Source organism: Aptenodytes patagonicus, chromosome 17, assembly GCF_965638725.1.
Source record: "Aptenodytes patagonicus chromosome 17, bAptPat1.pri.cur, whole genome shotgun sequence".
NCBI lineage: Eukaryota > Metazoa > Chordata > Aves > Sphenisciformes > Spheniscidae > Aptenodytes > Aptenodytes patagonicus.
In genome coordinates this window covers 5,158,152-5,183,696 of record NC_134965.1, presented here as the reverse complement: position 1 = coordinate 5,183,696, position 25,545 = coordinate 5,158,152, and the positions used below count along the sequence as shown (strand labels likewise).

The window sequence follows — 25,545 nt, the reverse complement described above, 5'->3', positions numbered from 1 at the left end:
GCGTTAGGGTAAGCACCTAAGATCAGCAGAGCACATGCATAAAGCCGATTTCCAACTCGGAGGACCCGTCAGCCCCATCTCTACTGCTGAACGCTGGCCTAGTGCCGCAGCTGCCAAGAAAAACTTTCTTTTTAAAAAAGTCAGTTAAAAAATGCAGAAATATAGCCATAAACAAGCATTAGTGCTTCAAAAATTGTGAAACCACAATTTTATGGTTTTAAACAGAGACAAGGTGGAATCATGAATGGTAGCAATGTATTTCAGATGAAAGCTTTCAAGCAGATGAGAAATAGTTACAGGAGTTGGAACCTGAGTAACTACAGTTGCATTAAATTATTCCATCTGCAAGTCCATTAAAAATTGTTAATGGTTTTGTATGGCTTTTATATTTATTGGGTAGGTTTATTCCTATGTGAGTCATACATATTTATTACCAGGGTCCAGATAATGGTTATTAATAAAACTTCTTTTATTTGCATACTGTCTTGATGCTGGCCTAAATATTTACAACTTGACTATAAAATAAAAGAATCCTCAAAAATTATAAATAGCACCAGGGATGTGTCACAACTTTACTTTTTATACTTTATTACTTTTTTGGTGCTTTGTTTTTTCAAAAAGGGAAAAAAAACAACCTGGTAAACCCATTTCTTTTCTCAAGTCTAAAAAGCAGTAATACTTTCAAAGCTTTAAAGCACAATTTGTGTTGAGCAAGTAAGGGGAGATCCAAAGCTAAAGCAAGCTAGTTTTTATAATTAAGAAAATACATATATTTCTACACATAATTATGAACAGTAACAAAAGCCCAGTATTAAAATAGGTCCACTGAATCCCTGGAACTGTGCCTGCCAACTAAAACACCTACTATGAATTTAGTAATGGGTTATGCAAACATAAATTACAAGGCCAGACATTTTAAAAGGAAAAAAAGTTGATTTATTGTCACATTGGAGACACGGCAGGATAGAAGCACAATTTCATTTTTCCATATATTCATCAACACTGCAGATGTGTTAATGCAAAAAGAATTCTGAAATAAAAATGACTCTCAACTGCTCTAATTCTCATATGTCATTTAACTAACTTAAAAATGGTTACCAGGAAGCTTTCTTTTTTGTTTTGTTTTGGGTTTTTTTTGTTTGTTTGTTTGTTTGAAGCAAGCAAAACCTACTAAAAATTTCTGGAAGAACACAGATTTTAAGAGCATTTTACAAACATTTCTCCACCTAAAAATTTACCCCAAGACTTCATCCAAAATTGACCATAAAAGAGCGGTCCTGCAGAAAGTTGTGGTATTTGTGGGGTTTGGTTTTGGTTGGTTTTTGGTTTTTTGTTGTTTTTTTTTTTTAAATAGAAAAGCTTACAACTATAATCTGTAACCTAGTCATTTTGTTTATGAGCATTTTCACTCAACATATTAATCGTTTCTGCTCTTGTTTCAAGCAGATCCAACTTTTCACTTATCCACTGTCACAGCAATGAAAAGAATCTCTCGTAACTGGCAACAATTATTAAAAGAGTTATTCATGACAATGTAATAATTTTAATGAGAACAACATGTTCCTTTAATTACACCTGAATGACTTTGAGGTCCAGCAGATGAACTGAAGTAGGTTTACAGCATATTTGTTCACAAACTAAAAAGGAAAAGTACCAATTGAAGGTGTTTAATTATTTCTTCTTTTGGTAAATACACATAGGAAGGAAGAGCAGGTATCTTGCTTGCCTGTTATTTCTATAAGTTGAATCTTGAAAATAAGTCAACCTATTGTTCAAATGGCTCAAAGCAAATTTAGGAACTGAACTTCAGACTTTGTGTCATCTGTATATAAATTTCCAGTTTTACACTTACCTTTGTAAGTAACGTAACACAGAACGTAAGAATAGCTCTTAATTATTGGTACCACAGTGAGAAGAATCTCAGCTATTTCAGCTAAATAAATGGAAGTATTTTCCCTTAAAAAACAGTCAATGATGCATTCAGTGAATCATGTTATTAGTCTTAATGCACACTTATTTAAACTACAACCGTTCTTGAGGAGGAAGGATGACAAATGCCCTGTAAGATCAAGTTTTCTTTCTTCAAGTTCTGACCTTGAAAAAGTTCTCCTCTTTTAGACCTCCACTCCCCAACCTTCTCCCTACCCCGGCTGCTCGCTCTGGCCAGCTTCCAAATGGGTCAACGCTGAAAAGTTCAAGCAAAGGCAAGTACAACTTGAGAAAAACAAACTATTCGCTTTGCCTTGTTTCATTCTTAGCGACAGGAGAAATTCATAGCAGCATCGAATGTTTAACAAGAGAGATTAATCTGTAAATATTTGCTTACAAGTATGTCCCTTTGTAAGCCACAGTAATACCAAAAATACCCCATATTCTCCTTTTCTGCAATGGAAAATACAGCACCCTTGACATGACTGAAACCTAATACCTGCAACTGATGTTGCTAGAAGAAAAATACATTCTTCAACTGTCAAGCATGTTTAACCAGAAAAATGCTTAAATAAAATAAATCTAAATTACTAAGAGCAAGTGACTTCAGAGTAGTTGAAGAAATTAATTACTCTGAACATGTTCAGTTGAATCCGATGTGTCTCCCTCTTGAATATTTTTGGAACTCTTGAATAAAGTAATCACCCATATATTTTCAGCTTTATAAAAAGACTTTTGAGGTAGATGTGTTGTAGAAAATTTATTTAAGGATTTTTTTTAAAAAAATAGAGTCAGAGACAGTAACTCAAAGTGTCCTAGATCATGTGGTTTCAGAAAAATGCTTCAAATTAAACTTCTCTGCCTACTAACATATAACGCACGATCATTACTTCTGCAGGTCCAGGGAATTATTTTCCTAGATTTCAGACCTTTACAAATGCTGTTGTCCAGCTACACAGTTATCCATGAAATCCTACATACCAATAATGCCCAAAATACGGCCTCCTTTTGTAAAAGGACCTTCTCAAGTCCTGTTATCTCATAATAAATTCTACAGGTTCTGCAACCCGACAGTCTGCTGCCCACCTACAGCCTTTGCTGCCATCTTTTCCCTGCTCAGAAAAGCAAAACTGCTTGCTTTTGGAAAACAAACCAGACCCGAAGTTTTACTGAAGCGAGGATGCCAGTTCAGTCGACAAACTGACCCAGTGTTTAGGGGACGTGGGGGGAACATTCACAACTATATTGCAACACAGGGAAATCAGGCAGGTACGCCAGATAAAGGCTTACGTGTTAAAAAGGTTTGCTCCTGGCTTGGATTTGCTGTTCCTCCATGCACTGAGCTCTAGCAAGAATCGCTGCGAACGTCAAGTAATGTGTGCACAGCAAATAGCAGGGGAGATGCCATCTGCCAGAGATTTTGGCTTAGCTTTTTGTGGGTGATAAAGACAGGTTTTTTTAAAAAAAATTAATAATGTCTAGTAATTACAGTGGTGAGAATGGTCAATGTGCAGAAAAATGGACGTCAGTTTTGTGAGAATCCTAGAAAAATACAACTGTGAATTACAATTCTTTTATTGTTCCCTCACTTCCAATAAAGTGAAAAGGCAGCAAGAGATCATAATATAGAAAAGCATGGTCAGAAACACTGATGTTTTTCCTATTAACAATTAGAATATGCTAAAGTCAAATACATATTAAATAATGACAACAAAATTATTGACAACTCATGAATAAGGGACCTCCAGGATAAGGTTTGATCTGATTTAACCTAACTGACTCCACAAGACTAGTTTTTAGATTACATTTTAAGACATGGAGCTATATTATGTTATTTTTCTGCAAAGTCACATAATAATAATATACTTCATTTAGCTTTTGAAATAACAAGCCCATGTAGTACAAATTATCATCAACATCATTTACCTTGCAAACAGAACCTCTTCAGAAAATGGTAATATTCAATAAAAACATCGAAAGGGAGGACATGGCACCTAAATATCATTATCCTAAAGGAGAGGTATTCATCTTCGTTCCAAACCTGCAAGATAAGTCATACTTCTCTGTTCTTATAATTTTGGTTTTTTAAGGAAGGAAACGGTGATGTTTTAACTCAGTAAGGAGGGCATCCTATGTATTTAGCATTCTGCTAAGGTTTTAAATATATGAAGATTCTTAAAGATATAAAACAATTTTATAATAGTATTAAATGAACATTGGTAATTGCATTTGAGTCATACAAATTAATAGAAAAGGTTCTTTTTGAACAAACTGCTTAACTGCAAATTCATTTCTTCTTAACAAAAATCTCTTAATATCTCCTTTTCAAAGTCATGGGAAGAGAGAAGGAAGGGAGAACTTAAGCAGCATTTCTCTTCCTCATCTTTTTCCTGAAATAATTTTTAAGTACTAAGTCAGGAAATACATAGAAAGGTGGTATTTTTTTATTCCCTACTATGCACCGAGACATTTACTATCTACAAATTGTATTAACTGCATTTAGTTGTATTAAGCTAGCTAAATTTTATATAAATATGTCATGTGTGTTCTTCCATAGTCAGGACCCAAAATTAACAGGATTCCCAGATGTTCCTGGCAAAGGGAAGGAAGGAAGGAACATCCCCACACTGGGGATGTACTCAGGCACACTGGGAATGTGAATTAAAAAAAATAAAAATTAAAAAAAAAAAAAAAGGGAGTGGAACAACCCAGCTCTAGATGGCAGCAAATCGATATTCACCCCTATGTACACAGACACCGAGAGCATCAACTATTTTCAAACAGTCTGTATATTTTCAGTAGTTATTTCAGTATACATATATATTCAGTAGTATATTTTCAGGCATGTTATCATTTTCACTTTTTCGCAGAGGCTAGACCAAATTTGACTGTGCAAAGTTGTTAGGAATCAACCAGAATTCACTACCAACAATTAGAAAAATAGTCCTCTCATTTCAAGAACTAATTCAACCAGCAGAATTAATTTTCCTTTTTTTTAAGCTTGATTTGATTATCTTTTGCTGTAGAGACTGGATAATTCAATAGAATGATCCAGAAACACTGGAGACTAAGAATTTAAGAATTTTAAATTTAAAAAAATCGGGTCCTTGCATAATAACTGTGTTCATTTCCTTTTGTTAGTTATGACTGGCAATTATAATGTAGGGGATTTTTTCCCTAAAAAAAACCCCAAACATGGATCTTAAAAAATGCGCATCACCCTAATATGTAATGTCATGAATAAAACTATTACTTTTGTAACAAAAAAGCCCTACAGACTCATCTTTCTTTTTCTTTTGCAGCAGCGGCACTGCAGAAACATAACCGAGCAGGCCGGGGCCGACGGCAATGGTTCAGGTAACAAGGGCAACAACGAAAGCCAGGTTTTACCTGGGCAGGTGAATGTCACTCATTAGGTACCAAGCAAGACAGCACAGAATTGGTCATGTAAAATGATACATACAGTGGAAGCGCATTGAAAGTGGCCGTGGCAACTTCTACTAACAGACACACGCGAGCTGACGGGAACAGGCACAACAGCGCAGCGCTGGGTGGTCCTCAGTGGCAACATCGCTGTCACATGCAGAACTCGCATTTATTTATTTATAGAAGTGCTCGGGGTCAGCAGGCAGCCATGTCCAGTCAGTCAGCGTTAAGGCATGCTTTTCATATACTCATTTATTTTGTTTTCTGGCACCTTCCAATATTCCATTTTCCAGGGCATTTTAAAAATACTTATTTGAGAACATACTTATGCTGTCTATATCTATGTTTAAAGGTTCTCCCATGTCCTTCCATAACTCTGCCGATCCAATCTTTAATTTGCGTTACAAAATACAGATGTCAATTTGAGCGTTTAAAGGTAACCTTGACTTTCTAAACCTCACCAATAGAGTACATTCGCAGCCTAGAAACAGTAAGGGGCAACAACAGCGAGGAATCATCAGTTCAACTTACCATCAGGGAAAAAAAACAGTGGCCAAAGTAACAAGCTCACAGGGTATCCAAATAAATGCTTTATGCAGGTGTGTCACATCTGCCTGATTTTTTAGAGCTCATGTTCTCACATTAGAAAACTAGCATCTAATTTATTTCCCAAGAGCAGCCGGCCCAGACCTCTCAGGCTGGTCTTTTGTCTTGTGCTCAGTTTAATGACCCACATTTCAGGTGAGCCCGGTAATAACCGACATAGCTCAGCAAATATCTAGTTTACATGGCTAAATCGTAAAGAAAAGCAATGGAGAGTTACAGGTTAAACAGACTTAAGTATTATTGTCTTCCCTCTCTGTGAGTATTTAACAATTACGTATTACTTATTTACAAAGTCTAGGCTTACTCAGTTATTTGTTTTCTGATATTTTCCACTATTGTTGTTGACAGCTTAAAAGTATGTACCACTGGAAGTATTAGATAAGCTTTTCAATGTTTAAAACAGAAACAGGTAAGTAGAAGTAGTTACTCAGCTAGGAATCTGGGTAGAAACGAAGGCAAAGGTATCAACATTAGGAAGTATCTTCACTTTGTGCCAAAACTTATTAACCTGTGCAACTGAAATTATTTAGACTAAAAGAAAAAAGTAATTCTCAAAGATGGTCATTCAAGCATTTGCTTATTCACACCAGAATCGGCATATGAGGATGTGATGAATTAGACCAAGAATTTCACAGAGGTTAAAATACCCAAAAAGTGTCACAGTTAGTCACAACAGTTCAGGAATTATCACTATAAGAAAATAATAATCTGATGCAGGGTAGCAATTCATATGATGTATTTTGAGATGTCTTCCAAGTAACAGTCACGTAAAATTGATGTTTCAAGTAATCTCCTGACCAGTCTCAGCCTTCTGCAGTAGCTGCTCAGGATGAAACAAACTGAGACTGAAAATACCCCAAAACATCTATGAGCAGCAGGTCTGATATGACCTCTTAAAAGGTGTGGGGAAGTAAGAAGTATTTTTGGAACAACAGGAATTAAGAACCCTTTCCAAAACTTTCTGTCTGTAACAACCACCACTGAATCTTCTGTTCTCATAAGGTTCCCAAACACAAGATACTTCTTCCCAGAGTCATCTCCCAGTATGCCAAGTCAGAAATAGTATTTTAACATTTTTAAATACCAAAAGCCCTAGAGTCATTCCTATAAACATGAAAACATTGTATCTTTTGCAGCAGTTTGGTAATTTGCAAGGAAGGCAGAAATGACCCAAATAGATCTGTCACATATTTTAAAGTAAAAAGAAACAGAAGTATAAATATCCTCAACTTCATTAGTAATTTTTTGAATCCTTTTCTGCTACACAGGAGACTGCTTGCAAGCAGACATTATGGAAAGTCTAGAGGACATCCCAGACAGCAATGGATAGGAAAGTCAAGGCAATCGACATTTGTCTCCTGATTTATGGCGAGACTGGCTACAGCAGAGGAAAAGAGATGCTGGAACAGGCTAAACCGCTACTGCACTGACAGGGATGCATGCAGAATGAAAAAGAAAATGGAAAGTAGAATTCTGAAACAAACTGTTACATTTAACAATTCCATCTTTGTGGTTTTGGGTTTTTTTGTAACAAGAAAGATGTTACTTCATCGTGGAAATTTAAATTAAGCTGTACACTGGGTTACTTATTTATCTGAAGAATGGTTCTGCATGCAAGCTGGTCATCTACTACGGAACTCTTTTTTGTTACTAAAAGGAGCATGTTTTGTGTTTTAGTAACATAAATGTATCAGTTTGGAAATGCCAGTGGCTCACTCTGCGTTTCCTGTCCACCTCAAGGATGTTTTCGCCATATTGGGTAGGTTTTCAGACAAAAGTTGCAGTTTTGGAAAAAAACAGGTCGAGTAGTTAATAATCCTGCCTTCTAATTTTCAACTGTCTTCTCAAAGCTTAGACAGTTTTGGACGTATTCACAGACTTCCCTTCTTTTGGGGGAGTGCAGAAAACACCTGAAGATGAACACAGCAGTGCACAAGCTTAAACTTTTGTGTAAAGAGGAGTACCAGTGAAGTTTTCCAGCAAGGACGGTTGGACACTGCCTCACTCGGTTTTTGCCTCTTACACATGCCTTGCCCATGTCTACCACACCAAGCACCTTGGACAGGAGAGGAGACGGTGGCCCTATCAGACCTTGGGCATCTGAGCTACTTCCTCCATGCTTCTGGGAGCAATAACTGCAAGTCTGTTACAGCTGGCTGTTATTACAGTTCAGATACTTTCTTCTAATTCTTTGATCCCATTTTCACTTTTTAATTCTGTCAGAGTAAGCAGAAGAGGCGTTAAGATTGTGTTGCTGTTCAGAAGCAAAGCTGCAGCAGAGAAGACGGAGAAAGAAAGAGTATTAAAAAAAAATCCATGCAAGCTTATAAAGGAACGTGGTGCCATAGGAGTCCCAGGACACAAGATCAGGATGTAGAATCTAGCACAGATCCAAATTTCCCCAAAAACTGGGGATGTTCAGAGCCATTGTTTTGAACCTAGTCCTTGAATGAAACACCTCTATTCTCTTCAAAAATATTATATGGAAGGCTACAGAATTGTATTTTACAAAAGTATATTTAAAACCTTACCGTCAAATGATTTAACAGAGGGGGCCATTCACTTCACTATCTTGTTTACTGGAAAGAGCTAATCGCATATTGTTTTCCCACTATATCTCTTGAAGTAACTCTACAGAGTATATAATTTTCCTCTGCACATCAACTCCCACTGAGTTACCAAGGCCCTCTCACAACACACTTAAAAGTGCAGTGTTTGGGGGGTGGTGGTGGTGGTGTGTGTGTGTGTGTGTGTTCCCCCCACAGTAACCTTCTGCTCCACAAAAATAAAATTGGCCAAAAGAAATCATCCTGAAACACATCTGCAAACACGCTGTCAGCTACGAGCTGGCAGCTATAGCCACATTCTGAAGAATCCGTCATTTTCCTTATAGGAAAAAAAGGAAGGAAGCAGGAAAGTCAAGTAAGTCTTGTAGAACGAACTCAAGTTTCTAGCAAACAATTTGAAAATGTGGCCTCAGAAGTCTGTCTAATTTCTGGATTTTGTGCTATTTCCTATACCCTCCATATTCTTTCACTTCTCTCCTTCCTCCTCTTCTTCCCAACAGTTTGCTCTCTCCTGCAAAGGGAATCAACTCATTCCTCACCCTCTCAGAGCTACTGCATTCACTCTCCATATTCTTTTGATCCTTTATAAAGTCCTGTTCCTTCAAAGCTGCAGTCCCCAAATTTTCTCTTTTTAAAACAGAGAGAACTGATTTCTGCCCCGCAAAGCCTCCTCAGGGTGTCAGTTAAACACCCCCCCTTCCCCATAAGTCACTCCTGCTCCGACATTCCCTCTCCCCTCTCTGGGTCAGGCTCCTCCAGCATCTCTCCCTGTGTGCCAACAGGAAGCAAAGCAGCATCTGCTACTTGAGAGGCAGCAGTGAAGGTTAGAAAAGCTGCCTGCTGCTTCTCTCCCAGGAAGATACTTGGAAGGAACCGATACTTGTGTATCGGTTATCTGGAACGGGCTTTGAAACCCTAGAACATTTCTGGATGAACAAATTGCTGGCAATCATCGGGGTAAGGGGAAAAAAAACCACCACAAAACAAAAACAAACAAGCCCTACACATTGCTATGCATTCATTACAGTTAATAAAATCAGTTTATATATATTTTCTATACAACTCTGCATACGTGTACACAGACACACACACTGCACATGCTAACATGGGCATGCAAGACTTTAAATACTCCCAGCTTCCTACGCGCAGTATTCACCTTTCCGAGGTTTGCCTAGCATCGGTCCTGACACCTTTCACACACCACCTGCAGCGCGCGACACACATCCTCCAAGTGGAGTTTCCTAAAGAGCTCAGCACTGACCTTGTCGCGTTTCCGCTGAAATCAACAGCAAAACTTAATTTGATTTTTGATGGGAAAATGAGCATCTTTGAAGTTATGCCCTTGATATAGATTTATTTAGGCAGTGAAATGTCACTTTCTACAGCCAAGTGCTAAGGGAGTTTGGGTTAGTGAAGAAATTTTTTTTGCAATTCTCCAGATTTTACATTATTACAAAATTTAGAGTAAGCCTGTTTGAAGGCTAATGTTCATACTTCCTCTAGAAATGTCAATTCATATGTCATTATTTACAGAACGCAAAAACTGCCTGAAGAGAAAGCCATCAAAAATAAGCAGTCTTAGTTAAGATGGTGGACTTAGCAATACATGCGAGAAAATCATGGAAACAAACCATTAAGAGGAAAAAAAAAAAAACACTTCAGTAGGCTTAATACCATATACTACTGCAAGAAACTCAACACTGGAATAGCTTTTCTCCTTACCTCTGGAGTGTTTTTCTTGAACTCACGACTTTGCTCAATAAGTTTTTTCCTAGACTGCTCACTTTCATCTTGCCGGTTAGCCAATATTGTTGCTGTGGTATCGAGCTCTCTCTGTCAAGAAAAACAAATAAAAAAAAAAAAAGGAACTATCGTTAGAGCTTAGCTCCTCACAGAAATAAAAACAAAAGCTCATATGTACATCATGCAATTTGGAATATCGAGACGGCTGGACTACGGAGCAGTACAGAACAAAGCATCAAGCTTCCAGAAATTGGACCTCCTAAAATAACATCAAATGAAGTTCTACAGCCTTTTTTATTCCATCTTGCAACCAAAACATCACCGTTTTTCTCAAAAGCATTCATGGCTTTACCACAACATTACACAGGATAGCAGCAATGGCATGCAATACACACCTCCTAATAGTTTCCCAAATCCAGTGAAGATTACAGGTCTTGGACATGTTCAAGCCAGGTTTATTTTCACCTGCCTGCTTTTTAAAGATACCGGATTTTCCCTTTTTGAGTTACTCTATGAAAAAAAATTCTGATCAACTCAAATATTGGTTAACCTTATACTTCAGCCTAGACTGGTTACGCTTCAGTCACTCTTAATTTCAAATGACACCCTGTATACAATTCTGTACTGCCACTGCAATGCTCTTTTTCCATTTAAGCACCAGAAAACCTGCTGTGCCACTGGCATTTGTTCATAATTCAACAACCTGTAACAGACCAGACCAAAAAAACCAAGTCTGGGACCTCCTGTTGGGTCTAATTCCAGATCCCCAGTAGTTGGTCAAGTCACTGACCAGGTCACCTCTTGATACCACCACACACAGAAACCAGGGTAAAAGTAAAGCAGATCTGGTTACTACTAGATGGTTAGCATAAAAACTTTACCATGCGTCGGGGTCATATATACTTCCCAGTGGAACTGGGCACCCAGTATGGGGAAACAAAAACGGGAAAACAAAGATTTGCCTCTTCTTATTTTTGCAGAGGTGTTAGAAATAGCAACAGACAGCAGGTACCTATGGGACAACCTGTTAAAAACCCTGTTCTGCAAGTTTAAAAAAAGAACGTACAGGACTAACAGGTAAAAAGTAAAACGTAATTCAGCTCCTGAATTTTTTTTCTAGATACTCTGTGAAAAAGCCTAATTCCAAATTCTTAGTTACACTTTTGTATTGGTGAATCCTGTAACTGTGAATAAAACACACGATGGATGTACGTGTGTTTTATGTGACTCCACAGTTTGACCTCTGGAGGGAAGAAAAAAAAAAAAAAGCCTTCTGCAGTTTCCAACTCAAAAGGATCAATACTTTTTTCCCCCTTTAGGTTTATTACCACAAAATTAAGAGACTTTTTTTTTTTCTAATAAATATATGGACCATAGTTATCTTAATCCTTGGAAATAAGCTAAATATGACAAATGGATTTGAAGCTAGGCAGCATGCTGGAGCCAGCGACCTAAATATTGTCACTGTAATGCTTAAAAAACCCTCTATTTCTGACTTTGAGGAAAAAAACAGGGCAATATGTCCACCAGATCTTGGTTTGGAATCCTGTAACATATGTGAAATCTATTGCAGAAAAGTGGGAAATACTTAACAGTTGGATAAACCACATTTGAAATTCATCCCAGCTAAGTTTATGCAAGAAAAAAGAGCAACAGAAACCAATGTGGTTAAGCAGTACTATAAAGAGCAATATAACGGCTAAGCAGAAGGCTTTTAAAAAATATAAACAATCTGGTACGGCCAGCAACTTGGAAAACTATATTTAAAAAGGAAGCACACATTTAAAGCAAAGTAAAGAAAACACAAATCATGAAGTAAGAGGGAATTTCAGTAGACCAAAGAATCAAATACTCTGTTATACAATATAGAGTGCTAGCAAGCAACTTTACAAATGGAAAAGTAGACTTTTAAAGACCTATACTTCCAAGTTTAGAGACAAAAAAAAAAAAGATCTGATTAAAAAATAAATCATATTTCATATATTGTACTATTATGAAGAGTCAGGTAGCAAATGAAGAATAACCTTCTCGCCCTCACTACTTGATTGACACCAGCGCCCCAATGCACTTACTACGGGCACCTTCCCATTACTTTCAGAATTCCTTCTGGGACAGGTATGATAATTTCTCACCGCAAAACATGTCCTTATGTGCCATCTCAGGTACAGACATCATCAGGGAGAAATGCCATCATGCAACTACACTGAACTGTTTGACGCTGTGGGCTGAAGCCCAAAAGCTCAAGATCTTACCCAGCATTTACAAACAACAGATATAGTAAGATGCAATTCCAGAGGAGAAACAGGAGATATCTAGCTCCATATACAAGAGCTGATATAAAATGAGATGTTAAATCTTCAAGCTATGTCATAGTTAACAAGCCCCAAATCAAAACTATTTGAAAAAAAATAGTGATTTTCACTTCCTTACTTGATCTCAGCCATGTACACTACAAGTTTTATTTATTTAAACATACTAATAGATACAGGATTAACGGAAGATTTTTCATACTTTTGTGACTTGATCTCATGAGATACCCCAATTTTTGTACAAATTCAATGTGGCCAATGCATTCTTTCTGCAAGCAAGCACTTATTAAGGGGTAAGTAGTATTAACTTTGAGATTTCAAACCTGAGTACTGTATAACACTCAAAGGTATACACGCTTCCCAAGTCTTGCAACCACTAAGTAGATATTAAGTAAAAGGAGATGTAATACTGTACAGACAGAAGCATATTGGAACGTCCTTTAAAGCATAACAAAAATAGGAGACCGTGTCTCAGTATCATTCTCCACACCTTTGAAATCAAAAAGGTTCCAATGAAAAGCAAACAGAATCCAGGGCTCAAAGGTGTTGCAGTGGTGAACTGCCTACAGAAAGGATTCAAAGCCTGGAAGCTTTAGTTCCACTGATTCAACATTGGCTAATAAACTTTCTGGCCAAAAATAGCCACCATTCAATCACTCCTGCAAAAAGTGAGTCGCTGCTTGGAGCACATTTTGAGAGAGAACAAGCAAGACCATTATCTTTCCCCTTGCCCCAAAGTCCCATAGATTTAGGGCAGACACAGTTCACACTGCTTAAGCCACAGACAACTAAAGAACTCTCTCCAGGGTTTCTACTTTGACCCATTTCAACAAATTTATTGGGGGTGGGAGGGAGGCAGTGGGAAGAGAGGAGACAAGAAAGTCTTATGCTCTTAAGTGCAGGAGTCATCAAAAGCAATCCTCAGAAAACAACATTAAAAGGTTTCTTTCATGCAATATATATAAAAAAAAGTATCTTAAACTAGGAGGGTCAATCTGCTATCCACTGTAACTACAACCAACTTAGAAGTGAATTTGTCTTCCTTTAATGCAAGTATTTCTAGCCTCTTTTAGGCTCCCCAGGAGCCATCCCTCTTCATTCTGCCTCTGTCACCCCCGTGCCACAGACCATGACAACATGGCTGTGCAGGGGGCCACAGCAGGAGAGCAAGCCTGCTGAAAACCAATATCCCACCTTTCCCCCTGAACTTTTGTTGCACTGAATCGGTTCCCTGTTCAGGCCCCCACTGCAGCTACAAGGTGTCGTACCATTACAAAGGGGAGGTGGGAAACCACAGCTGGAGGGAGGGAGGCTGGTGGAATCCCCGCTTTCGGCACCAACATGCAATTAGGTTGACCCCAAGTAATTATGAAACTCCAGCCTCACTGCAGGCAGGTTTCAAGGTTGTTTTCTTTTACGGCTGACACCTCTTTCCCTACAAGATGCATACCTTGATAATCACCTTGCCAGCAGGTCTGCACCACTCTGACAATTGACCGGTTTAGCACACCGAAAGTCCTCCTTCCCTTTTTATAAGGGGAAGCTTCAAACCAGCCCTTCTGCCGCCCGAGCCCTAAGAGCGGCTGGCTGGCATCTCTCAAAGTTGAGTCCCATGGGCTGTCCAAAAACTACTCACTTGGGAAAGTGATTCTAGAAAGAAATTGGGCTTTCTTGGATATTTATGAAGTTTCTGTTCCCCATCCAAAAGGTGGAAGAAAATGAGACTATATAAGCAGAAGAGAACCCCATGGTGCCAAGGCTGCTCACTCCTGTCCTGCTCTGCTTATGTGAGTGAAACTGGACTAAAAAGAAGAATTTGTGTGAAAACCAAAGCCAGGGGCAAGAGCAGCACCCTCTGCTTTAGGGACACTGTGGAAAGAAACAGGGGATAAGCAGAAAGGATATATAGAAACGTGAATTTGGGAGCACGATGGTGGGAAAGGTGTATGTGACTCTGCGATGTATCTCCATCAGCAGGAGGGAAGAGAGGCAACAGCAACATTAGACTCATCACCTCTGGTCTGAAAAGGCGCGACAGAGGCAGAGACTGTGCAGGTCCCCATCCCCTCCTGGCAGCAAGAGGCGGCCCCGAGAGAAGCTGTCTGAACACGAGGGTGTTGAGGACAGACACTCACTCCATTTCTCCATAGCTGTGCTTTCTTTTTATTCATAGTGTGACTGGAATAAATAATACAAACCAGCGTTTCTCTATGCTCCAGCCAACTCCATCCATACGTCGAGCTCTCACCGATACCCTTCTCTGCCCTAACACTCACCATGGCTGACCATGCATCTCAGACACCCATTTCTAACAGCTACAGCCACTGCCCAGCACAGGTATTTTGGGATCCAAGAAACCAACTCGCTTCAGCATCCCAATCCCCCCAAAGGTCGCTCCAACATAATCTATCATAACTAGTATTCAATCTCTGTTTGGAACCGGTATTTCTATGTTTCACATGGAAAAAGTTATAAAAAGTTATGTAATAATCATCTGCAAGTACTGCGATGTAACTGTATCCCAAAATTTTGTTATTCTCCCATTTTAAAATGCTTAATCCCTTCTGCATTTACCACAAAGCTCTTACACTGGAGCAAGAAACATGTATTACAACTTTAAGACAGCCTGACTTTTTTCTGGTAGACTTCTAGTCAGGGACACAATGCCTAGGCTATGTCTTCAAAAGCCTTAAGCTAGGCTGCAGATGTTAACAGCACATTTTCACCATAAACCTTGTTTTACTCGTTACAAGGATAGACACAAATCACAACTGCATGTAGATTAGGAATTTTCTACCAGTAAATGTAGTAGTAACCATTTCCCCTGAAATCTTGCTTCTGTGTATTTAAGGTATTTCCCTTTATCATTGTTTCAATCAGTTACCCAGTCTACATGATAATCTGCTACTGAAAGGAGTTTTCAGTAGTCTCATTTTTGTTTTCATCCTCTCTCAGGATTGCATTTGTCAGTCTATCAAAGCTCTCAATGCAGCTTTTTGCAATTTTTAAATTCCTATTAAAGGGAAATTTCTCAGTGCAACGATGACACCAATGTACAAGTGTCTGGCACAACTGCATATGCAGAGCCTACTTGTCTTGGGGAAATTTTACGTTTCCCTAACTGATCTATTAGGCAATCTACCCTTCAATCTTAAAAACCCCATAGTTTTCACCCGTTCAGAAGCCTACGTACTGATTACGTAAGTATTTCAGAAATATTTCAGAAATGATGAACTGCTTTGCGAGCTTGATGTGTTTCTCCGGAAAAACAAACAGGCATGCTCACTTGATAAAGCTCTAGATCATGACCAGGGAAGTAACCACAAAGCTGACATTGGGAATTTTTGTTAATGGCTATTTTGACTGTAAAAAGCAAGCACCAATTCCAATCTGAAAGCGCTCAGAAAGGTAAAACATACGTAAGAATGCAACAATGCAAGAAGTTTCTTTTCTGTAAAATTAGTTCGTGTCTGCCTCTCTGTAAAGCCCCTTTTTAACACAAGCAAAAGGAAAGATCAGAGAGTTCAACAAGAGTGCAACACCAAGAACCACTGTTCCCCTGCCTTACAAATCAGCAGTGAATGACGAACAAATAAAGCAAAGATCAGAATACCTGCTTTTTACTCTCCTGGAGAAAAAAAAAAATCAAAAGCCATAAGCATTAAACAAAACACGTTTCTTAAGAAGCATTTTGCCATTTGGCAAACTGATGCAACTACCTTCCAAACACAGAATTAGTTAGGAAATGTCAAAAAACACATTTTATTTCCGCATACTCAAGTAATTTGACTCCAAGTAGGTTTTTAAACAAGCTTTAACTGGAACAAATTTTGTGCCCTATACAATGCTTTTGGACAGTGAGTCAACGTGTGTGGTGGCCACCCCATTAAGCAAAGAGAGAACAAAACCGGAGGTGCCGATGCGGCTATCAATAAGATAACTTAACTAACAGGCTCTTAAAAAAACAAAAGGAGAAAGTAAAAAAAGTGTTGTGGCTTTGTCTGTTCACAATAACACCAGCCACTACCACAAACGTAGGGAAAGCCTATCAAAAAATCTTGCAAGAGGGGAATGCTAGTACAGGCTTTTCAAAAGGAGCTATTATCAGCATAAACCAGCCGCATAAATATCTACGCCAGCAACAAATGCACTACGAGGGGAAAAGACTGCCAGTGCCACAGCCAACACAATATTATGCCTGTCTTTTCTTCTGCACCTTGAATTCAAAACTTTTTAGAAAATGCAAAGAACAGGAGACTGTCCAGAGCTATAAAGACCATAATGCCAAAGGATCTATTTAATGTAGGATCTATTTAACAAGCTTTTCCTCTCACTCAGGAAAATAATGAAACATTGCCTATTTGTTCCAAAAGGTAGTTTTCATCTTCCAACATTATTTATTCCTTCTTTTCATCCTCCTCAAAACCACGTGCATTCAGGGCTGAAGAACGCCTTCACAAGCCCCAGGTCTGATGAGCAGCACCCGGGCTGGGTCTCCACCGCTGGTGACAGCGGCACCGCTCGCGATGCGCTCTGACTTCTCTCCAGAAATGAAGTTCAGGTTGCACTCATAGTGTCCTCAACCCTAACCCCAAAGCTTCTCTCCTCCTCCTCCTCATGTTCCTCAGCTTCTACACCAGACTCTTAGTCATCTCTGTCTTCGTTCCCACCAGGTCTACTTTCACCTCATCACTACCACACAACAGTAAGCATTCGCCTGAAGTGTTGGGCAAACTAAAAACCAGCTGGAAGGTGTCACCCAGACCTCAGCAGCACTCGCTGCTCTCTGCATCTCTAAGCCTGCTCCTCCCCAAGCCTTTTTAAAAGGCGCTCTCATGCAGATGCTCTACTACCCGCACCACAGTCCCGCCAGCATCACAAAACCACCACCTTCCATTACCTCACCCAAAGACCTTGCAGTTTGGTTTCAATACCTGGCCAAAAAAACCCCAACAAACCCCCTTCAGCAAACCTACTCCATCAGTTACTTAACACTGCTAGGTTTTGCATCTTAGTTCATTACACTTTCAAACGACGTAAGTTTCCTAAAAAGTAAATGCAAGTGTTTGCTAGGGAGAGGGCTCCCTTATTTTTGAAAACGCAGCACGTCCACAACCACCCTGCTGCAGCTCCCATCCCGGTGGGGTACTGCTTACAACTTCACTGACTTCCCACACATTAATTTTCATACTCTTCCACTTTAAAGCAGAAGTTCAAACTAGTTGCTTCAATAGCTAGAACAGAAAAGTCCAAAAAGTAATGAATTAATTTAAATGTCGCTGCAGTGAGGCTTCCCAGAAGGCTGGATTTCAGACAGATAGCAAGTGTACAGTGCAAAGCAGCAAGCACTGCTCCGACTCGGAGCAATCTGCTCACCCATCGTCCCCCTGGCCATGCAGCAAGTCACACCCCAACCTGCATTACAACCATGTCAACTCCTGCTTCCCTGCCCTATGCAGCTGATGGCTTTCTACATGATAAAATCAAGTTAGCTAATCACGTACACACTAGTTAATGACTTTGAAAGAAACAAAAAAATGCCTCAGCTTAATATTTGTGACTTTCATAGCAGCTACAGGGCGGTGGGGAATCAAACTACATCTTCTTCTGCCAAATAAAATAAATTACAGGAAGCCAAAGGAAACCCACTGTTGCTTGCAAAGACTTTGCCTAGGCAAGACACAAAGTAAAATACATCTGCTTGACCTTTTATCTCATTAGTTGATCAAAAGCTGACCAAAACACAATGCCAGCAGCCATACTCACCATAGTTCTCACCACACTACAGCAGACAAATCACCCCTTCTTTTAACTGGCAACAGAGAACGCAATACCCACACTATCAAGATCACAGCACACTGGGTCCCACTCGGGCCACGCTGCCCTCCCCGCTCCCCTCCGCTTTTGTCACTGCCCTTAGGAGCGCAGCAGGTCGGGGCAGGAGGTGTCTCCCCGAGTCCCCTTCTCAGCCCTCCCCGCATGCACGCCAGCGCCGGGGGCTGGAATAGCTGCATGTGGGAAGGACGGCGAGGAAAAAAAACCAACAGTCTAGTCACATTTCTGATACCAGCAAATCATTCTGTTTTAGCTAGGAGGTGCACAGCAACCATGCCCCATAAAGCACATTTTTTGTAGACAATTTTTAAAAGAGCTTTGGCCCATTAAAAAAAAAAAACCAAAACCAAAACCCAAACAATTAACTGATGAGTAATTACAAACTACTTAATGCACTACTCTTATCGTTTGTTTCAAGCCACTAATGCAGCAGCCACTGTGTTCAGGTGGAAAGGGATTACGCTGCCATTTTGTAATAAAATACCGTCACTACCTTCAGCTAATGTCTTGCTTCCAAGTAAGAGCAGATTCATGAGTTGCATTAAATAATTCTTTTGACCACAGATCAAAGAAAAATGTAGTCTTAAAAGAGTGGTTTAAATAACAAAAAGTTCAACCCTTTAACTAAGCTCTGTTACATCATTTAAAGTATTTAGTTACTCCCCTTTTCAGCCTAAGCTTTGCTAGTAAATGAAGCATGACCGTGCTTTAAGCAAGACACATACTATAACACAGACCAGGATTTATAACTTGCTATACAGGTTGCCACCAATAAATCAATACTATATATACACACACTGTATAGTCTTGTTTCAGTGTGAGTTCTGGGAACTTACTGTTTAAAAAAAAATAACCTCAAGCTTTTTTGTTTTGTTTTTATTCTAAATGAAAACAAACTTGTTGCTCACATTTTATTTAACTTCACCCAAATCCTAACTACACTAAGTGTCATTTAGAACAAAAATTCACAATTATTTTTCCTTTGACGACACGTGTTATTAATTTTATTTTTAGATTTTTTTTTTAACATGGTTAACCATTACAGACAGACCAACTGTCCACCCTAAAGCCCGTCACAACAACCGCTCAATAATCCTTCAGTCTCCAAATGCAATCACCAATCTGAAAGCTACTTAAGCTGTTTCCTAACATTCAGACATAAAATATTTACCAACAAAAGTATAAATACACACTGAAAAAGCAACCTAAAAATACTTTTAAAACCACATTCCAACAAAGCAGTTCCTTGAGGGATGGGAAAAACTTACCATGGACTTGAACTAACACACGACCTCATGTTTTTGGGCATTGCAGAAGTGGTATAATAGATGAATAAACTACCCTACATCTTGAAAATGTTGTCCAGTGACTCCCCTCTAGTAGGCTTACTTTCACCTGCCCCTTTTACTGCTGATCAAGGGACATGCTTAAATGCCGCCATGCTCCCTCACCGACGGTCTTTCCCCCCCCGCAGAAGCGCTGTATACCTGGTCCATGGCGCAGCTGCACAGCCTGGGGGGCATCAGGCACAGGACAGGGACCGCAGCATTTTGCAGAGGAAGCTGGATGGGGAACTCGTATTAAGAAATAAGTGGTAACAAAAACAAGATCAGAAGCAGCTTACTGGCAAATGAAATTGTTGTTTGATAAACAATTTAAGCAGGAAGAGTATTTGGCAGAGCGTTTTCAGAGAACGGTCCTTGACTCCTGACTAACATGCTTCCTCCCTTGGTCCGAGTTTGTTGACTTTCTGGGCATGCTGTAAGGTTTATGCATTTTCCCATGATGGGGAAAAATAGAGCTTTTTTGTGAAGTTGCCTGTAAATGCAATTGGTGGATATTTTCTAAAAAAATTATAGATATAAATAGGAGACAAGAAAGCAACGTTTTCTTTAGTAGTAGCAAAAACCTAAATAAAGTCCCATTTAGGCCTCTTAGTATTCTTTCAGACCTAAATCCCAAATACTGACTCAGCTTGGCATGACAACACACAACGGTAAAAAGTACGTCTGGCATTTAATACCAATAGCAAGCATTACATATTCTGGACCATTAAACAGAACGCCAGATCTTGAAGCCTTTCAGAAAATTTTATAGTTTTTAATAATTTATCTGGACTATTACAGTTCAGCGTAAGTATCACACTTTACACTGAACTTCTGAAATCATGAGGCAGGGGCGGTGGAATGCAGAAGGCCTTTTCTATCTAGGTGTTTCCCAACAACATACTGCAGTACTTAGTTAAGCTCATTTTCTGTGACATGAAAAGGAAAATAGCAGAATTGACTCATGAAGTAAAATTAGCTGATGTACAGTCACAAGGAGGCTGGCTTGGAGGTGACAGCATGCATAACAGCATATAACAAAAAATAACATGCTTAAAGTTAATAATGTTGCAAGCCAGTTTAGAACCAGAAGTACTATTCTCTGTGCAGTATTTTTAACATGGACCATCCATTTTTAAAAATCAGCATTTCTAGTAACACACCCTAAACTGTGTATCAGGAATTATTACAAAGGCCTTCTAGAAATCATGCATTAACAAAGGCACACATGAAATATTTTTAAAATACTGCAAATCTGGCATTTAGAATCAGTAAAAGGCATGCCTAGCAGGATGAGCACTGGACTACAGACAGCCAACGTCGGCTTGCTCCATGAACACAACTGAGGTAGACAGTACAGCTAACACACTTTTTTAGCCATGAAAAACTTCTTTGGTGATAATTTATAGAATTCCCCCACTATTCACTGTGACAAATCACACTAAAATGAAAACAACAGATTTAGCTGCAGTGGCACTGTCAACCTTGCTATGATACACTGTCACTAAAAAGTCCTTAATTTTGGCTATCAAATACAATTTCAATTTCTTGCACTTTAGAGCAGTAAAAACAATTCTGTGAAGACTCTGTGTTTACAATCCCTCAGTAAAGAATGCAGCTGTCTCAATCAATGCTGATTGTCTGTTAATTAGTTCAGTTTTACAAGCTGATGGAACAGATTACTTCATTCCCTCCCCACACACAGAAAGAAACTCTACAAATAGTTATCTACAATACAGTAATTTTTGCTTCCCGGCAATTTGGGGAGGTGGATGATGTACTAGGGAAGTAAGCGATCTCTTTACCAAGAAATCATTTCAGTTTGTATCTTTTCAAGGCATTCTGTCATACAGTGATTTTCAGTCCCTATATATACACACGCCTCTCTCCCCCTCCCCTATATGAAAATTGAAATAAACAGCAACACTTTCCGATACGGTGGGAATACCTCCGCTTTTTTTTGCTGTGGCTGAAACCACATCCAGAGTTATCCCAAGTCCTTTACGAACAAGAGTCAGGTCCTCGTGAATAATTTCCTATCTATATTATGTATTTAATCAGCATCACATTTTTGAACCAAAAATAGCATTCAGATTTGTGACCTACAGCAGCAAGCTAAAGGTTTTTAGTGAACAGTTTTAAGTTGCTATCGCCATTCTCCATCCCCATGAGCTTTTCAGACAAACTAAAAAAATAGCTGGATTACCTCTGAGCTACTCACTCTCACGATTCACTGCCTCTAGTATCTCCATCCTTTATCTAGACACTCTTTAAGAAGAGCCAAATTTTAGCTTTCGTATATGCAGACAAGTGTTGGGCACCCTCATCCAAATGCCAGAAAGCACTCTGGTTGAGAAAACTGATGAAATACTATAAAGCCCTAGGCCTGACAATATGAAAGTTTGATCCAAAAATGCCTCTTTTGAGATGACACAACATGCTACACATTACATCAAACAATAAAAGTTTCACTTTGAGACTGGTTTTCTTCCTCTCAGTTTGGATCCTACATAAGGGGGGGGAGTTCTAGTTAAAGAACATCTATGTATTTACAAGAAAACGCATTCTGGTATGAACTGAATACGTAACTACTAAGCTTACTGCAGAAGAAGCAAGTGGACAAATATGAAGCCTCACAAAACCACAGAATTATCAGACCGCTAGAGATGTTTTTTGGCAGTGTATCTGGCTGGTAAGTACAAAGGATAATCTAAATAAAACAGTAATTCTTCTACACAGAGACATCTATAGACATCTGCTTCAACAGCAGCATCACAGAGAGCCTAAAACCTCTAACGCTTTTCAGAGTTCAGTATTTCAGTATACAAAAAAATATCAGAGTTTAATTTTTGCATTATGAAGACAGTCATCCAAAGCAGATCACTGAAAACACCTTGCAAAAAATTCTCTGGATCCACAGAAACAGCACTGGGGGAGAAAAACTTTGAAATGCAGTAGTCATCTCATGTTGGAGATGTTAACCTGAACAATAAGGGAACCAAGAACAACCACCATTCAGCTGAAGCCTGATTATTTTTTCAGCCAGTGTTTTTCAGTTAACTTTAGCTAAATTGTATTTCTACAATCCTATAAGCAAAGGTCAAACTCTGCTTAAACCCACAACAGGTTTGTTCTGCTTTTCTGCCTCTCCGCTTCTTTCACATCACCCAGGAAAAAGACATTTAGAATATGATCCTGGCTTTCCAAATTTCTTATGCAGGCCAGAATAAAAAGGTGTGGGGGGGGCTGTTTGGTTTTGTTGTCCATTGGAGGGGGGGGGTTAAAAAAAAAAAAAGTTGTTTTATCCTGATATTGCTTTGGGATTTTTTGTTGTCTGTCCCATCCTGCAAGCTCCCCTACCCACCCAGTCTTGAGAACAACTGGTTGGCTTCACCATTTAAACAACGCACAAGCCACCGTTGCTAAACATGCTGCATCAAATGCTACATTTACTAATGCAGACTTAACTATTCTTGCTGCAACACTCGGACACTTCCTCGGCTTTCATGTGCCACGGCATAGACAGTTACAACCCTGGGAAGTTTCACCAAAGCTCCTCCTTGAACTGGTGCCATTCACTTGGCTGCCTGATGTTGCAACATCCGAGTTGCATCTCTTCCCACGTGGGGACGAGGCAGAGCCGCAGAGCAGTGTGAGAAAGCCTGCACCGCTGCGACGCGCTGTACGCCTGCTGCAGCCAGAGACAGGACTTCAGGCTCCAGTACAATCAGTCCAGGCACTCACAGTAACATTAGATACCTAATTAGGAGGGAATAATTTGGAAAGGGATTGCTAGATGCTATTTGATGTACCACTGCAAATTAAGCATTATCTGTAAGCCTCCAGAATTATTTCCCACAATGTCTCTGGTTATATTAGTTCGATGACTATAAATCAATCTTTAATTTTTGTGCTTCACGTGCACCAATATACAGGATTCTGCAGTTGCAGACAAAAGAAAAAAAATCTCAAAAGGACTTGCCAACCTTTCCTTGATCTCTATCGGTACTCAGTGGGACACATGCTTTAGAGTTTAGCTTGCATAGGTTTGCTATGGGATGAACTCTAAAACGATGAGAAACTTTAGGGAAAAAGCAATGCACGTTACGTCATTTACTTTTTCAGGCCACCACCATTAAAGAAGTTACAAGGCAAAACAACCACCTACACACACTTTCTTATTTTTGTGTAAAAACTCACTTGATTTGTTTCTGTATTTTTCATGCTTTGTATTTTATACATTTCTAGACAGATAGATTATGCTCTATAAAATTGTCAGGATAGAAGGGGAGAGGGACCTACACTATGAGGTTAGGAATTACGCTTTGAAAGAAGTACAGTTTCTTCTGTGTTTCTGCCCAAACTTTAATAGGGATAGCAAAAATAACCACCAATTAAACTAGAAATAAACCCAGAACACAGACTCCTCCTTGCCCATCTATTCACAGGGACTGCAGCAGTCCTGCACTGCCTTGCCCTGTTCCCTTCGTTACCATGTGTGGAAGCTATTTAGAGAACCGATGCAGAATGCCTTTTCTTCTTTTGATACTCCTGCAGTGTACCCTAATCTTGTGCTTTAATCCGGCCCTTTGTGGGTAAGGAATAAGCCTACTTCTGCATTTTAATACCGACTATACACATCAGTCCAAGTTCAGCTTCAAAAACCTTTATACAAAGTGCCCTAAATATTCAGCCAAAAAAGAATGACAAAATTACACATTACTTTCGTCATTATATGCTCTCCTTTGCCATATGTCTAAGGTAAGCACAATGCTATCTACATAATGAATTCAGCCCTGGAGTAAGTCTGGACTGCCGAGGCTGGTGAACCTGAGGTAACACTCCATCACTTATTTACTGCATCTCTAAAGCATTTCAGATTCTAAGCTGAATATATATTTCACACAGTACCAAAACTTTTAAATATCCACAGGAAGATTTCATTTTTATAGGCAATAAACATTAAATCTAAAGGACTGGAACATAAAAAGTGTTTTAATACCATATAAATCACCTTTCCCTAGACAGAATAAATCTCTGAAGGTTTTAAGGACTGCAATATAAATTTTTATGGCAAATTATCTACATAGAAATTACTTGCATGAGATGCACTTTCACATCTCTTTCTCATTTGCATAGTGCTGACAATCTTCTCAATCACAACGTTCAATCCAATTTGGAAAGTCCAGAACACAATGCACAGAAATGCTAGGCTAAATGCTGGGTGGTTCCTCCTCTTTATCAAGGTTTTTCTGACTGCCGCTCTCTCTTAGCAAATACAGAAGTTCGCTTTGTAGAGGTAACAACACTAATATAAAAATGAAGGCTCAGATGAACAGCTACGTCCTCTTTCAAAAGAATTTGTTGGCTTTTCTAACACAGAAGCCCTGCTGCTAGCCCTGACAACTAAGAGGAGCTCATTTCATGATGTGAGCAACAGTCCTCTGAAGCAAAGAGTAGCAACAGTCTTAGTTGGGAGGGTTTGAATTGAGCAACAGCCAAAATTGTTCTTTGGGATGCTCAGAAGGGACATTTTCATTGTAAAGGTGGTACAGCACTGAGAGGTCACGACAGGGGAATCTCCATCCGTGGAGATTCCCAACACTCTGCTAGGACAAAGCCACAGCAGAGCTGTCCTGCTATGGGTGACAGTCCCTTTTCAAGCAGGACATCAGACTAGGGACATGCTGGAGGTCCTTCTCATCCAGTGTTTCTACCATGCTATCATCTTTCCTTTGGATGCCTCCAAAGGAGACCGATTACAACAAGATTACACCCTCAGTCAGATTTCTAAAAGGCTCTGAC

The 25,545-nt window shown here is 39.3% G+C and overlaps 1 protein-coding gene across 5 annotated transcripts in view; it reads right to left on the bottom strand.

The window, feature by feature from the left end:
- Positions 1-25,545, bottom strand: part of CUX1 (cut like homeobox 1) — a 282,941-nt gene that overhangs the window by 220,460 nt on the left and 36,936 nt on the right. For all 5 annotated transcript variants that reach the window (XM_076354841.1, XM_076354837.1, XM_076354838.1 and 2 more), the window contains exon 2: positions 10,251-10,361. In XM_076354841.1, coding sequence (XP_076210956.1) covers positions 10,251-10,361 — 111 coding nt within the window. The remainder of the gene's footprint in view (positions 1-10,250; positions 10,362-25,545) is intronic.